The following is a 17,393-nucleotide window of genomic DNA, read 5'->3' as shown; positions in this document are numbered from 1 at the left end:
ATATATGTACAAATCATATATCTTGTTCCATTCAGTGGGTTTGGGGTAAGGCCCTGCAATTCTGCATTTCTAATAAGCTTCCAGCTGAGACTAATGCTCTTGGTCTGAGCACCACACTTTCAGTAACAGATTCTAGAAGACTGGGCAATATACATACTGTACTGAACCCAAATTACATTCTCAAAGTTTTGTGTTCTGATTTTCAAACAATCCTTAAAAGGCTGATTGTGCGCGTTTGTAGGTATAAAATTTGTCTCTAGAGCAGTGGTTCTCAGCCCTGACTGCACATTACAATCAACTGGGAGCACTTAAAACAAAATGAAAAGAAACCTGGGCCTTTGCAGAAACCCACTCAATCTAGATCAATTTATACGAATCCCTGAGAGCAGGCCCCAGTCATCAGTATTAAAGTTCCTCAGCTGATTCCATTGTACAGCCAGAGTTGAACCTCTGCCATAGAATGCAGAAAAATTCCAATTAAGGGGTCTAGTTTACTGAAGTGTTTCTGTACATAAAGAATATACACAATGGCATATATATTAAGATACTTATCATAGGCGGGGTGCGGGGGCTCATGCCTGTAATCCCAGCACTTTGGGAGGCCAAGGCAGGCAGATTACGAGGTCAGGAGTTCAAGATTAGCTTGGTGAACATAGTGAGACCCCGTCACTATTAAAAATACAAAAAAGTAGCCAGTCATGGTGGCAGACACCTGTAATCGCAGCTACTCTGGAGGCTGAGGCAGGAGAATTGCCTGAACCCCGGAGGCAGAGGTTGTAGTGAGCCAAGATCACGCCATTGCACTCCAGCCGGGGTGACAGGCGAGACTCCATCCCCACAAAAAAAAAAAAAAAAAGAAGAAAGAAAGATAGTTATTTTGGGAGCTACGTAAATCTATTGATATTCAATTTTTTTTTTTTTAAAGATATACGATCTTGCACTCCTGGACTCAAGCAATCCCCCCGCCTCAGCCTCAAAAAGCGCTGGAATTACAGGTGCAAGACTCAGCGCCCAGCCTGATAGGCAATTTTTTTTTTTTTTTTTTTTTTTTTTTTTGAGACAGAGTCTCGCACTGTCACCCAGGCTGGAGTGCAATGGCGTGATCTCAGCTCACTGCAACCTCTGCCTCCTGGGTTCAAGCAATTCTCCTGCCTCAGCCTCCTGAGTAGCTGGGATTACAGGCATGTGCCACCATGCCCGGCTAATTTTTTGTATTTTTAGTAGTGACACGTTTTACTATGTTGGCCAAGCTGGTCTCAAACTCCTGACATCATGATCCAACCACCTTGGCCTCCCACAGTGCTGGGAATACAGGCGTGAGCCACCGCACCTGGCCTGATAGTCAATTTCTATATGCTAAAATGCAAATCAATTTTATGAAACATTAATATTCCCAATAGGTCTTAAACTATATAATAAAAAATATACATGTATACAGCATCCCAAAGTGTTAATTTTGCCTGTAATAATAATTATATTGCAGACACTGGTATAATAACTTATGCTTAAGCATAAAAATTTTTCATTAAGTCCTTTTCCTAGGTAGAAAGGAATCTGCTGGTTACCTGAAAAAGGTCAGATAAATTCAGCACTTAAAAACTATATACACACATGTATCTTATTTGCATAGGATAACAGCCATTTCACAGAAAGACTCTCTAAATTATTTTTTAGCAAGGGAGTTTGGTTAAATATCACTAGAAAAACTGCAAGTTATGAAATATAGAAAGCATGGTCAGTGTGTTATATCAGTCATATATATGACTACAGTGGAAACTGTTAAGACAGTTTATTGAAAGCAGAAAATACGAAGCGGCATGTTCAGAAAATGAGGCATCTTCAGAAGGAAGACAGCTTTGAAAGTTCAGGATGGTCAACAATTATGAGCCCTAAAAAGAAATAAAATCTTTATTACTGTATTTAAATAAAAGAACAGTGCTGATCTCTGAACAGAAACATATTTACAGTCTGACAGAGAATCTGTGAAATGTTAATAACTTATTTTCTTTGGCATTTGAAGGAAATTTATTATTTTCCTCAGACAGGTAGTCAAATCTTGATCAAATCCTATCACTCTCTGCTTAAAACCTACAATGTCTTTCTATAGCAATCAGCATTTAGAATACAATCCAAACCCTTTGTCTGGAGCCTAAAGGCCCTAATTTATAGCTTATCATCTCCTTTCTTCCACCAGACTGTAAGCTTCATAAGAAAAGAGAAACATGTCTCTTTTTTTTCACAAATTTACTCCCAAGATCTAGAATAATGTCCAATACATAATATGTACTCAAATATTTGAATAGTTCATTGGCTATACTTCTCAAACACAAATGCAGTATAGATATAAATAATCATTTACAGGACAAAGATACACTAAACTTTACCTATAATGCCTTTGTCTCAATCCTATTGGTAACTTAGGAGTAGTAGATATAGGTGATGGTCCATTAATGGAAATAAGTTTCATGTGTACACACTCAATGCCAGCATCACTTTCAATTTTAAGACTACAGTCACAGTATTTTTAGATTGACGTCTGAAAACTCAAAGATACCTCAATCAGTCCCTGGCTATGTATCCCTCAGTCAGTCACAAAACTTTTCTGGTGTCCCTTTAGCATTTCATAAACAAAACAGTGGCCCACCTTCAGGACTGTTATAAGGCAAAATTAAATAGTAATCTAGATTGAGTTTCTTGGAGAAATAATTACATGACTAGAAAACTGTTATGTTACTTAAGTGGCAATTTTAAGTAATAAATTCCATGGCAATTGCAGTTTTGTTCTCCTTGCCTGCTGCAACAGTTTTAAAGTCATCTTCTAGAAGCCACTCTCAGTTTCTGAGACAGCACAATTCTTGTTTTCCTATCTAGGCTTTTTTCCAGCACCATCTTCTCTTCCCATGCCTCAAATATGACATTATCCTAAGTTTACCTTAGTATTCTACTCTCTATGGGCCAGTGTTGCTCAACACATGGCCCACTGACCACAGAATATATCAGAATTACCTGGGGGGTTTGTAAAAGAACAAAGACTCCTAGGTCATGCTGGTCCTAACACATTCCAGAATGTCTAGGGGAGGTACCAAGGGCCTGCACGTTTCCCAAGTACTGCCAATGTTGATAAACTATAATTTGAAATCCATTGCCCATTTTTTCAGGTTTGCAGCCTTAATCTCATTCCTAGCCTCCACAAGTACAGTAACCAAGAGAGCCTTAGCTGGGACAAAGGCCTGGTTAGAACTGTGGCTCTCTATCACTAAACTGTCAAATTACGGTCTGTGGTGAGACTTAAATGAGACAATGTGTGTACAGTACTTGGCAGAATCCTTGGCTTGAAGTAGACAGTCAATAAATGACTGCTATCAATGTGCCCCAAATGATCTGTTTCCACTCTCCACCCCTCAAACGGGCCTACCCTTCAGGATTCCCTATTTTTGTTGACCCAACCATTTTACTAGTATTCTAGGCTTCAGTTTGCATCTTACCTTTTCCATCAATCCACAAGCTGCTATATTCTTACTTACGCTTGTCTGCCTGACACGTCCATCCCAACCTCTCTCCACCATTCCACGTCCTACTCTAACAAATTCTTTTGTAAAGCCTTTCTTGACCATCCCTGTTTAAAGTAACCTGTTCATATGCTCATTCATACACCTATATCACCTATTAAAATCCATTAGAGGCAGGGCGCAGTGGCTCATACCTGTAATCCTAACACTTTGGGAGGCTGAGGCGGGGGGATTGTTTAAGGCCAGGAGTTCGAGACCAGCCTAGCCAACATTGTGAAACACTGTCTCTATTAAATTACAAAAAATCAGCCAGGCGTGACAGCACATGCCTATAATCCCAGCTACTCAGGAGGCTGAGGCAGGAGAATCGCTTGAACCCGGGAGGCAGAGGTTGCAGTGAGCTGAGATCACGCCACTGCACTCCAGCCTGGGCAACAGGAAAAAAAAAAATTCATTAGAAATTAACTATTCACCTGTTTAATAGTTTCTCCAGTTAAGAGTACAAGTTGCTGAAGAGAATAGATAGATGAAAAAAACTTACTGGTTGCTAAGACCAAACTTGTCTGAGGTTTGAAGGAATTTTGCTATTCAATAAATTCCTCTGCCAAGATTTTAAAACTAGATTATAATTCAAGTTATTAAGTTAAAGGATCTTTAAACCGGGAAGCTCAAAAAGACTAAACTGAAATGGGAGACAGAGGTGATGGTCAGAAGCCATAATCAGATATACTATTGTCAAAAGAAAAATAGATGCTCTATAAGCTGTAAATACTAAATATATTGCCTCAGGTAAACAGCTTATAAACAATTATACAACTTAAGCTATGGAAGTGACAATTTATAAAATTTAGGTTGTTTTACTGAAATCAGGGTAATCCTCATTTTTAATTTTAGTACTAACAACAAAGCTTTTCAAATTAAGCCCAAGTCAATTTGGAGGTGTTCCTGGAAGTAGTTCCTTTACAGAACCCTAAATTTAGATCATATGAAGGACACTGGGAAACCACACAAATACTTCAAAAGGGAAGTTTCCAATTTATAAAACCAGACCACTGAATCTAACACTCAATCCAGTTAACTTTTTTCCACAGTGCAGCTGGGAATAAATAAAATGATTTCATGAGTAATTTCAAAAAATTGTCATGCTGTGTACCTTTCCAATTTGTATGACATGGTTTTATATACAAATAAACAAATGCCCTGTCTGCAACTTTTTTCTTGTTCTTACTAGAGAGATGAAGCTTGAAACTTCAAAAAGATACCAGACATATAGAAATATGTAGAAAGTGTAACATAATCTTTCTAGATCTCCACAGTGATTTAAAATATTTGCTTACTAACTGGAAAAAACCACTCAGCGGCCTCATGGTGTGAACTAGCAAGAAAAAGAAAACACACTGAAAACTGGCATTTACAACAAGTATAAAATGTTTAAAGAAATGCAGGGGAGAGACCATTTAGAAAAGCCTCAGATGGCAGCCATCATCTCATAACCAGCTGTTTTAAAAATTCTTATGACACACTGAGAACCTGAAAAATTCCACTGTACTTCGTTTTTTCCCTTTTACTCTATCAAAGTATGGGTACATAAGCTGCCTAGCAAAACAATCCAAGGAGCTCAATCTTGTGGAAAAAGTAACTAGTATAGATCAGCTACTATAGTTACTAGATACTGTATGTCTTCTAGAAGAGATGAAAAAATAACAATTCTATTCAAAAATTTTGATCTCATTTGAAATACAGCAAGGAAACCTAAGTTGTATTACATACTAACAAAGTTGTGCTTGTGATAAGTTGCCAAAGCTTCAAACTTGATTAATGTAGGGGAGAAGGGCTCAGAAGGCTGGTAAAACTAAATAGATACTGAAAATGTTAAGGGCAGACAAAAGTCAGACTTCTCAACACTGCTTGTTAATTTCCCTAAAGTTAAGGTTGCCTAATTTTATAATCTCTCTGTGGGACAAAAAGAAGAAAGAAAAAAAAATCCTGGCTAAAAAATGTATCATTCACAATCTGATGGCGTACTTTCTTTTGTTGCTGTTATACAGTGTAATGTCTTAACTCTGAAGTTGAGAAATCAGTATTTGTAAATAAGCAACATTTTTACAGCAGTAAGTCCTCCTGCATCATTAAATCATGACTAAGGGTAAAGGCCAAGGTTAGCAGCAAATGTCAAATTTTAAAGGACATCAAGACTATAGGTTCCAAATCCATAACCAAGATTTTAAAACTTTGGCTGCCACATTAAAAGTATTTTTTTAATGTTAAAAATAAACTTAAAAGAAAAATATCAAGTAAAACAGAAGTTCTGACCTGAAATACAACACTTCGGTGAAGGAAGTTAGTAATGGCAGCTGAGTGCCTTAAGGCTTCCATCTAGAGAAACAGACCCAAAACATTAAAAGCCCTCACCCTATTAATTATAATGCATTTTGACCTCTAAAAACCCTCTTACCTGTTTACAAGAGTTTATACAGCTGTTTGCCACTGGAACACCACCTTGCAGAGTATAACCGTGGCATCCTTTGTTGATAATCACCTGTTGCCTAGCAATCATCATCCCGCATGGAGACAGACAGCACTAGGGCTCTTCCATCCGAGGTTAAAATTCAAAACAAGCCCAACAAGCCTGCATTTCAAGGTGGTCTTCGTCTGCAACTAGTTAAGTTTAAAACTGGCAAACAACAACAATGGTGTCTGAAGCCAATGGTGCAGCATTGCTGGCTTCCTCTTGAACTCCAGCGTTGTCACTGTGCACCGAAGTCTGCTGCTGCAAACAGGGGAGTTGTTCTCCTGTACTGGGAACAGGCTTCCAAAACTCAGGAGCCCCTGTACAGGATAATGCAGGAACTAAAGGCAAACATTTTTCCTCCTTAAGGATGCCTCCATCTTTTTCCTCACAATCTGTACTACCAACCGAAGTGACTGGGCCTGAGTGTGCGTTCGTACCTATGAAACCGTCACGGTGCATGCACATCCAAGGCATGTGGAACCAAAGGTCAAATAAGGCACAGATACCAAGTAACGGTTCTAATTACAAACGCTAGCTCTCAGGAACTCTTCATCCATTCAGAACTAAACCCATCACTGCATAACTCTGGTAAGAAGCCCCTGGAGACGGAGGAGCTCCTCAAATGTGTCAGGAAAGGCTTTATTAACATCATCATTAACATTTAAAAAGCAAACGGAGCATTTCTCCTTCTTTTGGCAATTTGGTGCAAATGTTAAGTGCAAGATAAAGCAATTTCAAACTTTTCTTCAAATTAAAAATGAAACTAAGGCCAAACGTGATGGGTGAACAAAATAAATCAAAACTTAAATTTCAGCAACTCCAGCTCTTCAAACCAGCAAAAGCCCCCGACTCAGGCACTGTGGTGAGGCTTAGGGTGCCTGCCCCGGCTTCTTGCGTGCCAGCAAACAGCACCATTTCCTCATCACGTTGAGAACCAAGAAGCAAATGATCCCCTTCACTGCAAACAAAGGGGGTCAACAGTAACACTAGTGATCCTTCAGAATTGACACACCGTGATAGTCAAAATGAAATTGATGGTCTCCCTGCTTCTTGCTCAAGACATACAAGATCTGAGCAGCAGCAAGTACCCCCTCGGCTGCAAACAAAGGGGTCAAAGGTTTGCCGTCAATTCACTTCCAGGCAGAAAAACATTTTCCTCAAAAGAAACAATTTATTTAGAATAAAACAAAAGCAGCTCAACTGTGAGCGCACGTTTGAGAGACAGCTACTCTTAAGCTGTGTGAGCCATAAAAAGGGTTTTTCTTTACTTTTCCAGAAATCTTGTGTACACAGCACAAAGCAAAGAGGTCATTTTTTTTTCCACTTAAAACACCGGCATTGGCATCACAATAGCAGATACACAACTTTAAGCTGCCATTTTAGTAAAATGCACAAATACTAAACAGATTAGCTTTCTTCCATCAGAGGCCCATGTAAACTCCACATAAGCCACAACTTCTCTTCAAAAAGGTCCATTAGAGCTTTGAATTCCATATCTTCATCCGCTGTTCAACCAGTTTTGCTTGCGGAGGGGGGGAAAAAAAGGTTATTCAGTACAAATGTTTACAATATTAAAAATATATATATTTCCCCTATGCCATTATAGATGAACATAACATTAACAAGACCTTCCTGGATGGTTCACCTCAACTTCAAAAAGCACCAATAATACCCACTGGCATAAACCTTGAAATGAATTTACTGTATGAATAGACATATAACAAGTAGAACAATAGGGTGGGTTTTTTTAAGGACTGCAATTGAAGATAACAGGACTGAAAATATCCTTTATACTCATGTAACTGAGTAAAACATGTCGAAAAAATTCAGAAAAAAGTTTCACAATCAATGTATAATCTATCAATATATTCTAAATATAACTTAAAAAGTGAAACTATAAAAAGGTGAAGTTTAGTCAAACTTTTGCCCCATCTATTTTCATTCTGTAATTTATATGGAGCAACACAGACTACTCCATTATTGTAGAAAGGGGTCGATACAAAGCCATTTAAAAATCCACCCTCATCTATGTTACCAAAGACAACAGCCATTATTTTAAGAAAACACTCATACAAATAATTGTTAAACAGCCAAAGAACACTTCAGGACTCTCACTTTTCAACTCTGTTTGAAACCATACATATAAAACTCTTCATTAAGCTTAACATTTCACTGTGGTTACCTGAAATCATTTTCTCCCTTTAGGGACACCACTATAACCACTATAACAAGGTCAGCGCCATGTTTTCTCTCTTCTTGTTCTCATACCTAACTCCTATCTCAAAACCAAACACTGTGGCAGAGACAGAAAAAAAATGTCCAGAAATTCTCTCCAAAATTTTTTTTCACATAAAAGGTCATTAAGGCCCTCTTCTCAAGAGGATTTCCTAATTCTGTTACCAGAGTTTTTGGTGAATGGTTCCTATATGGACCCAAACTATAGTTTAAGCTGTATATGCATAATGAAAAATCTGTCTTTAAAAAGTGGACTTACATTTTTTATTTTTAAAAAAGCATTGTCAGTGAAAACCTGCTAATAGTTTTTAAATAAACCTAAACAATGTCTGACTCTGAAAGCAATAACCAAACACCTGACTCTTATTACTGGACCTAAAATGACCTGTAAGTGAGTCAAGAAGGGCCAGAGTATATTTTACCTTCAAAAGGTGACAAATGCTTATAACCAGTCAGGGGATGGACATTTTAAGATGTAATCCTCAAAAGAAAAACTCTATCCACTCTCAGTTAAGAGTCAAAGTACACCAGGAATTTAAAACTTTGTGTGAAAAATTATTTACAGGAATCCCAACAAAATACTTAACCAATAAGTTAAGCAGAACTATTGGCTAGGTATTGATTGCTTAATTTCCCATAAAATTGGAAGCTGTGATCTAAAAGTCTTATCTTCACATTTTTACCAATAATACTTAATAGTCATTAAATGATATCCTGAAGTTTTCTTTCCATTCATTTTAACTGAGTTCCAGAAAAATCAACTACATTAAAATAATTAAAGAAAAAAGATAGAAAAAAATTGGTTACAAAGAACATCCAACGTTGGGATTATTAAATCCTGGCTAATGAGAAGTAGAACCGGTTTTAGACTTTTGTTTTCATTCGAATTCTTAAGGTTTAACTAGATACTTTATGGATATTATGAACCCGCACAAAAGAATGGGCAGTACAAATAAGCGGTTCATGTGGACTATGGCACTCTATAGGTAATGACCAACTAAACATAATTAGTTTTTTATAATACATACATTTAGAAATGGTATCAAGCCATTGTTTCAAAAACACTGAAGCACAAATTGCCCAGACCTAACAAAAGTAGCAATGTCAGGTAAAGATTCAAACAAACATGGAGCAAAACCATAGTACTCTTCTGTAAGCTGTCACACTAACAAAACAAAAAACAAAAAACAAAAAAAAAGAAAGAAAGAAAGAAAGCAAAAGAAAAGAAATAAAACACACATTTTGGATGATAGTAAAATTAGATGTCATGGACTTCACTCTCCAAAAGAGCAAAATCATTTGTCCAACTATCTCAACAAAAGATACTCAAAAGTTAATGGTTAGTGAGATTATTTAAACTGGAAAAATGTAGCTGGCCACAAATTATACTATGAGCCCATGTATGCACAGACTTCACACTTGCATTAGTTTCTGAACAGGTGTCTACTCCAAACCAATCACTGCTTTTTGAAAGCAAGAAGCATAGTATTTTCCTAAGAGGTACAAGGACCTTCATGCTCACAGCCTAGAACCCTCCTTCTCTCAAAATGGCTAGTTTTTCCAGTTTAAAAAGAAACAAACAAAAAAAACCCCACAAAACCTGCAAACTTAAAAAAATTATAAATGCATAGTGAAAACCAAGAGGGATGACACAGCAGTGATGACACTTTCGTGCTGACATGCATTAGACACCTGTCATAATGGAAAATAAAAATTACATGACATTTCCCTGGGTTATTATTGGTGCTATTTCAAAACTTCCAGCTTTGATAACAGAAAGAAAACAGTTGGGCTCTGCCAGGCTTCAAGTTAAGTCACTTTCACAGAACAGAAACATGACCATGATCCAGAAGGTCCAAAAGTCTCTAATCATAATTAAATATCAAGGGCCTTAGCTGAAGTCTTCAGCATTTAAATCAAGGGAGAAAAATATACTTACTAATGACCTGACAAATTAGGGGTGGGACAGAGTGGATAGATTAAAAAAAAAAAAAAATCCATTACTGTTAAGCAGCAAAAGTCCTTGTTGAGAACCAGAGGTCGATATCATTATCACCTTCGAAAAAAAAAACTGTAAGTTAAATGATCCTGTATTAATTCCAGGTGTCTGGGAAAATAAAAAATAAAAAAAGATTTTCCTACACTGACATTTCAAATCCGTAGCTGGGCAGCAGTGAGAATACTAAACATAAAATTTCCAAGATGTTCAAAACATTTCCAATAATGTAATGTCACTACTGTTTAAATACGAAAATAAAAAGACAAGCAAAATTTTAAGAGAGCATGTCAAAGGCATTTTATGATGACTTTTTAAGAAAGTCTGCAATCCAAATATGGCTGATTTAAATGCCCACTGAAATAAAAGATGACTACGAGCCTGCAGACAACTCTTCTTTCTATTATTGAAACCAGAAATTTGAATGGATACAAAATCAAAAACTCATCTTTGATGAAGAACAGTTTTGAAATATGCACAATTAGAACTGTACCTGCTACACCTCTCTGAAAGTCAGTAAAAACATCACCACACACCAATAACTGACCAAAGAATTCTGATTTTAAAAGCACCTACTCACTTCTTGCATACTAGTGTAAGCATAAGACATATATGGTTTGTAACATAGTCCTTAATTTTTACTGAACAGTTACTGCTACAAACCAAAAGTGCATACACGGGATACAGAACTCTAGAACAAATGATTTAAAAAAATGCATGTTAAAGCAAACTCTCTGGGAATAAACTGTATCTTAAGAAATACTCAAATACCTGATTAAAATAATTACATTGCTAAACAATTTACCAGCATATCTTTGAGATCCCTGATCAAATTTCAGTCACACACATTTCTGGTAAAAGAATTATTTACCTACACACCGATCGAGTCATTTTTAGGTGGCTATTACTCTCTTTATATGGTCAGTGGACTCCTTTCTCCAAATTCTGACTTTTCAAAATTTTGGTTTTGTAACTCAGAGGATTTTTTAGGCTCAAGATTAAAAAAAAAAAAAAAAACTGAATAGAGGAAAAAAATTACTCATAAGGGTGGGAACTCCTAATTAAAGCAAATCTGTCTGCCTGCTACCTTTAGGGCATCCCTTTCACTTAAAATAATAGCTAAACAAACAAAAAAATAGTTAAACTGTCCTGATTTCTATTTTAAAGACGTTTATAAAAATATAAAAAAGAAAATGCTACAACTAACAACTAAAAAGAAAATTGCATCTGATGCTGTATCCCATTACACATCACAAAACAGGAACCATGTCAAAGTAGTAAATACAAGTTACACATGGACTTTAGGACGCACCACGGACAATGATCATGACCAGGTAATCTTCTTCAGATCTGGCCAGTGCCTTGGCAGGGGAATCCAGGAACTGCTGGGAGAACTCACAAGGTGGGAAGGCATGAAGGACCCCGGTGTTTTCCTTGTCTTTGTTGCCCCCCACAGGGAGGCTGATCACCCCGGCTGCCTGCTTTTGCTTTAAATAGGACACAAGGTTCCTAAGTGGCCTCTGAGTAGAAGTGGCAGTGTCTGATGCAGCTGAGGAAGAGGAGGACCGGCTGTCAGAACTTCCAGGCACAGCCAGAAGAATGGCATAACCATTGGGCCCTGCTACTTTGATGCGTCGAGTTACTTCATCCAACTTGGGCTGGTCCAAACGGAGACGCTGAGTGATCTTGAGCTGGGCCACTTTGCCTCCAGTTGAACCCTCCACAAGAAGACTACTAGCCACTTGGAGGTCACCCTGCAACAGATGCATGTTGGAAGGAAAGTTGCTGTTCTTCAGCAGAAGCATGCCCTGCCAGGCCAAACAGAGTTTGGGAGAGGCTGCTGCCGCAGGGGCTGTCCCCCCATCCTGTTTCTGAGACGGGGACTTCAGCTTGCAGGAAGCAGTGCTGGTGCTAGGTGCACTCCCATCAGAGCGGTCTTCTTTTTTCAGAGGGCTTTTTCCCTCAGTGGGAGCAGTTGTCCGGTGCTTCCTATCTCGTTCAGCTGATGCAGAGTTTTTACGGTCTCGCTTGTCACCCTGGCTCTTCTCCAAACTACCTCGTCTGTCTCTGATTGGAGAGGGCCTTTCCAAGAGAAGACGGGAAGATCGATCATTGTCGCTGTTGTAACGATCCCGGCTACTGCTCAATTCTGGACTGCGGTCAGGAGAAGGAGCGCAGTGACGTTTTCGTGGGCGGTCACTCTCAGGAGACCTATCCAGATGACGTCCTCCACTCTCCTCAGGCAGCCTTCGCTTCCTAGGCTGGTCTCTGCTGCTGGGCAGATCTCGATCACCTCTGTCCCGGTCCAAGGACCAACCATCCCGCCTGCGATCAAGGCTATCCAGTGGCTCGTAAGCAGGCACAGAAGTAGCTGCAGTCCGAGTGCTACGTTCTCGGACTGGGGGTGGGGGTGGCACCCAATCAGAGTCAGGATAAAGGTCCCTATCACGATCTCTGTATAGTAAGGGTGGTGTCCTATCCCGAGCACCCCTCAAAGGGTCAGGTGCCCGATGTCCAAAAGCATCTGTCACCAGCTCATAATGAGTCAAGGGCAGAGGCTGCAGATACTGCTGCTGGTAACGATGTTCGGTGTCGGCAAAGTCTACTCTAAGGCGTCGATCTGGGCCACCAAGTGGAAAGCCCCGCATATGGGTCCAGGCAGCATGTGCTGCATCCAGGCTTTCATACTGGATATACGCCCAACTATCACCTTTTCGGTAGTCTATGGTGCGTATGGTGCCAAATCGATCAAATTCTCGTGCCAGGGCAGCAAGAGGAACCCAAGGTCCCAGGCCTCCCACCCAGAGGCGGGTGGTGGGTGTAGCTTTGCCATAACCAATTTTGATAGGATTCCGAATTATAATTTTGCCGGACATTGCTAATTTGGCCCGGTGAGACATATCTAAGTTCTCAAATTTGAGAAAGCCGTAAGTACTAGTCTGGCCGCGAGAAGGCCTCTTGATATCTACTTCTGTGATGACTCCAAAGCGATCAAACGCCCTTCTTAGATCACTCTCCGTTACAGTGATGTCTAGGTTGCCCAAGAAAAGCGTCCGGTTAGCTCGCTGATCATCCTCGGGTGAAATCTCATCCACTTCTCTGAAAGGAGCAGCACCTGCTCCAGCTCCCACCCTTGGCTCAAGACTGTATGCAGGGCGCACTCTCTCATAGAACGGGTAGTCTCTTTCTCTCTCCAGCTCTCGAGGCAATGGTGGCGGAGGTGGAGGGGGCAGGCGGCCAAGAGCCAACTGCTGCAGCCGGTAGTCTCTGTATCCCAAAGCAGCGCCACCAGGGGAAAGTGATCTCTGGCCTCCACCACCTCCAGGGGGGTGCCGGTGACCACCTACAGAGGCCCCGACCACGCTGCCTGATGGAGGATAAGTATCTTTGTCTAAAGGGGAGCGGCTGCGGCGCCGGCTCACATACACAGCTTCTATCTTCAGAGGCCGGTCATAGAGCACCAGGCGGCCTCTGGCATGCTTGGCCGCCCGCGCGTCCTCTGGCCGCCGGAAGTTCACAAAGGCTACCCGCTCATCCCCGCTGCCAGAACCCGACAGATGACTGATTTTGACACTTACATCACCGAAACGTTTGAACTCATGAAACAGACCGTCCTCCACCGCTTCGTCACTAAGCTGGGACCCCAACTCGCTTATCTTCAGGGTCTTGTATTCCGCGCCGTCCCCGCCGCCGGGAGCTGAGGAGGCGGCCCCAGAGGAACGTGACTCCCCGCCTCCACCCCGGGAGCTGCTGCGCGACTCGCCCCCGCCCGAAGAATTTTTGGTGCTCGGGGAGCTATAACTATGCAAGCGGCTACTGGAGCTGCCCCCACCGGTGTCATACTCGCGGCTGCCACCTCGACTGCTGGACTTGTCCAGGTGGAGACTCCGCCGCGACCCGCCGCCGCTATCGGTCTTTCCGCTGCTGCTCCCATTGCTGCCACCAGAGCCCCCTAACTTCTTGCTCCGCTCTCCGCGGGAAGTCGAGTCCTCACCACCACGAGAGCGTTTGGCCTTGACTGGCGAGCGCTCTTTTCCCTTCATTGTTGCGGGTCGTCGGAGGTCGTCTCCGCGGAGCTGATCAACCCGCCGCCCCGCGCTCGTTTCACACAGCGGAACCGCACGCCGCCATCTTGGACTCCGCCGCGGCACAGGATCCCGCCCCGCATTCCTCATTGGCCAATTAGCTCTCTCTTCTACAGTCTCATTGGGAAAATTATTTGTCTATCTTTACATCTCCCCGCGCTCCAGGAAGGCGCCCGCCCAACCACTGTTATTGGGTTCCCAACCCCCTAGTCAGAGTACCTCATTGGTTACATTTGTTGTCTATCTTAACGGTTCCTCGCGCCAGCCTGTAGCTCCGCCCCTCGCACTCTGCGGTCACGTGACCCAAAGTGTAGCTGTGTTGATTGGACAAAAAGTCTGCCCTGTAACGGTACTTCTTGCTCAGTGAAAGCAGCAACCCCTCCTCCTCATCCCTTTCATTGGCTTATAAACCCGTCCTTTAAACCACTATTTGGGAGGTGGGGCCAAATTTCGGCGTTTTTTCGAGAGGCAGGCTCACAGCGATATCGCGAGAGACAGTGAGCTCCCTCTTTCGACCGCCTTTTTCCAACTCCTCCGGCGGCTAAAAGAAGTTTAAATCTGATTGGATGTCTGCAAGGAAGTTGATAGGCTGAAATAACTGTCCATCACTCGCTTAAAGGGGTAGGCCCGTATAACGGAGGAGGCTGACTGAAGGTGAAAGACTAGCACACGTGCTTGCTATGCGACGTCACTTAGATGTCGCGAGAGGGTGACTGTGCGCCAGCCTCGCCTCCCCGCGTTTTTGGCGTTCTCCCCACAAACATTTGTTAAGTTCCGCGGGGTATTTGGCTGTGCTTCGGCCCTTGGAGTTCGAAACTTCTGAGCTCCCCGCCGTCCTACCTGTGCCGATCAAGGGGCGGGGCAGACTCTCCGGCTGTCGGGGCCCTCCAGTCCCTCAGGAAGCCGTCCTGGGACGCCTAGCAGACACCATCTTATGTCGCTGTGGTAGCTGAGTGCACAGCCGGGAGAAGCCCCGCCCCCCGCGCTCGGGAGAGCGATGCCCGCGGTAACCCGGGCCCGCGGGGCAGGGAGTTCACGGTTCCTGCAGCTCCGGGTCACGCTGACGCCCCGGGGCGGTGCTAACACGTAACACGCGGGACCTCGAGAGCTAAGCAAAGCGGATAAGACTCAGCCCTCGTCCAGAAGCCTGTCTCTCCCGGGCGCTCCCCGTTGCTGCCCAAGTACTCTGGACAACCGAGGGGAGTGACCGTCGTTCCCCGCCTCGTGGCCTGCGGGCGGAGCCGGAACTGTCAGGACACCGCGGACGTGTGTTTGGGCTGCCTATTTTATGTTGCGAATCTGTGTGGATTTTTAAATCCGGTATTCCCGTAAAATAGCAATGTTTGTTTTTAATATGTAATGCTTCTTCCCTGAAAATCATCAAGCTAAATTTAGGCTCCATGCAGATATGTCGTTTTTTATTCCCCCTGTGGCTTTTCCTATCCCTTGGTCTTATAAAAGCCAGCAGCACAGGCACCTTGTGGCCGCTCCGGATCCACCTCGTTTGGCTCCTTCAGTCGTTCGCCTTACAACTTTAATTTCCATAGAGCATTACTGTGGGGGACAGAGCACCTGTGAGAGGTGCAGGCGATGCCGAGCTTAGGGGGTTATGGCCTGTGCCCCAGCACTCGCCGGTTGCTGCAGGGACGCAGCGCTGAGGTCACCACATCCTTTAGACCGTCTGCAACTCTCCCGGGTATGCGCCGGGGCGGAGGTTATATTGATCCCGTCCTCAAGCCTATTTCCCAAGATCCAATCTATAGTAGAGGGTGTGAGGTGTTTTTAAACATGACATTTTTCAGGGTAACAGTAATGTCCCAAAAGCCGAAACCTAAACTTGAAAACTGTTAATATTAGGAACTGTAACCTAAATTTAGCGTTGGCTGAGCCATCCTTCTTTTTGTAAATAATCCTGAGGAATGTGAAGCTGTAGGCCTTTTATCTCTTGAATAAATCAAAGAAACTTGAAGAAGCTCAACTGTAAAGCATAAAAATCCACAATATTGTAATGTGTAGACATATTCATTGTATTAAAATAGGAAATAAAACTTCAGAAGGCATAAGCTAACGTGTATAATACGCTACCATTTGTGGTTTTAAAAATATTTGTATTTTCTGAGCATGTACATTTAAAAATATTTTCGTGGAAACTTTCTTGACAACTACATGGGAAATTGTTCCTAGGATTGCCCTGAGGAGGGGTGTGAGGGTCTGGAGTAGGAGGGAGACGTCACTTTTCTTTGTAGAAATCTTTTGTTTCTACAAAGGGCGCGCTATTACTCCTTCAGTTTAAAAAATAACATTTTTAACTTTCCTTAAACTATTTTTATGGAAAAAGTTTAAAATATATAAAAGAATACTATAAAGAACTCCCATGTGTACCCAACACCCTATTTCAACAATTATCAAATCATATGAATCTTGTTTCATCTGCATCATTCTTCCCACTCTTCCTTTCTCCATTGTTTTCTTCCAGACTTACCTGATATACTTTTCCTGCCCCAGTTGTGGAGTCAGCCATTTCTCCAGAGAGCTCTGGTTCCTTTTAGTGGGAAATGGTATTGAAAGATAAAAATCTGGATGCTGGAGGATAAAAAATACATGAACATATTATTTGTAAAAGCATGAAATAAAAAGTTTTACCTGGGTTTAAATGTTTCAAGGTTATATTAATAGACCACAAATGGAAATTGAAGTTAAGCCATTATCTGATTACTCAATATAACAGCCAATCGAGATAATAAACCAGGCACCAGAGTGACTTTTTAACCTAAATTGACCTGCTAAGGTGACTCACTGATCAAAGAAAAAGATAATGACCAAATCAGTAGTTTTCCAGACCTCATGATAGGGGTTGAGGGAGCACAAGATTTGAGAGAAATAATTCAGGGAGACAAGCAGATACCCAGTCTGTGTGAACATGCACCAGAGGCATGCCAAGCTTAGTGGTGCCACTTCAAATACCAGGGAGCTTGATGGAAGCTACTGCCCGCAGCTGGCTATAGTACAAAGGCTTGCCGAGGGGGACTGGAAATCTGCCTGGAGCCAAGAGGACT

General features: G+C 41.9%; 2 protein-coding genes across 3 annotated transcripts in view; both read right to left on the bottom strand.

The window, feature by feature from the left end:
* LOC115899068 overlaps positions 1 to 6,849 on the bottom strand; it is a 31,192-nt gene extending 24,343 nt beyond the window's left edge. The window contains exon 1 of the mRNA XM_030935298.1: positions 5,965 to 6,849. Within this exon, the coding sequence (XP_030791158.1) occupies positions 5,965 to 6,069 (105 nt within the window). The 5' untranslated portion in view covers positions 6,070 to 6,849. The remainder of the gene's footprint in view (positions 1 to 5,964) is intronic.
* Positions 6,850 to 7,168: 319 nt separating this feature from the next.
* RBM15 (RNA binding motif protein 15) lies at positions 7,169 to 16,692 on the bottom strand. 2 transcript variants are annotated; one of them, XM_010386261.2, is made up of 2 exons: positions 11,565 to 16,692; positions 7,169 to 7,543 (listed from the first exon to the last, which is right to left on the bottom strand). In XM_010386261.2, the coding sequence occupies exons 1-2, from the start codon at positions 14,425 to 14,427 to the stop codon at positions 7,497 to 7,499; spliced, it is 2,910 nt and encodes a 969-aa protein (XP_010384563.1). In that variant the 5' UTR covers positions 14,428 to 16,692; the 3' UTR covers positions 7,169 to 7,496. The 2 variants fall into 2 exon arrangements, with proteins under 2 accessions (XP_010384563.1, XP_010384564.1); XM_010386262.2 differs by lacking the exon at positions 7,169 to 7,543 and adding an exon at positions 8,244 to 8,314.
* Between the last annotated feature and the right edge of the window lie 701 nt (positions 16,693 to 17,393).

This window comes from Rhinopithecus roxellana, chromosome 8 (genome assembly GCF_007565055.1).
Source record: "Rhinopithecus roxellana isolate Shanxi Qingling chromosome 8, ASM756505v1, whole genome shotgun sequence".
Lineage (NCBI taxonomy): Eukaryota > Metazoa > Chordata > Mammalia > Primates > Cercopithecidae > Rhinopithecus > Rhinopithecus roxellana.
Note: the sequence above shows the minus strand (reverse complement) of the source record. Positions and strands in the feature narration are given on the sequence as shown.

Coding starts and splice junctions, on each gene's coding strand:
- RBM15 (XM_010386262.2), bottom strand. CDS start 14,427: ATGAGGAATGCGGGGCGGGATCCTGTGCCGCGGCGGAGTCCAAGATGG. Junction 8,315..11,564: donor GGTCATGATCATTGTCCGTG/GTGCGTCCTAAA, acceptor TCTCTGCCACAG/TGTTTGGTTTTGAGATAGGA.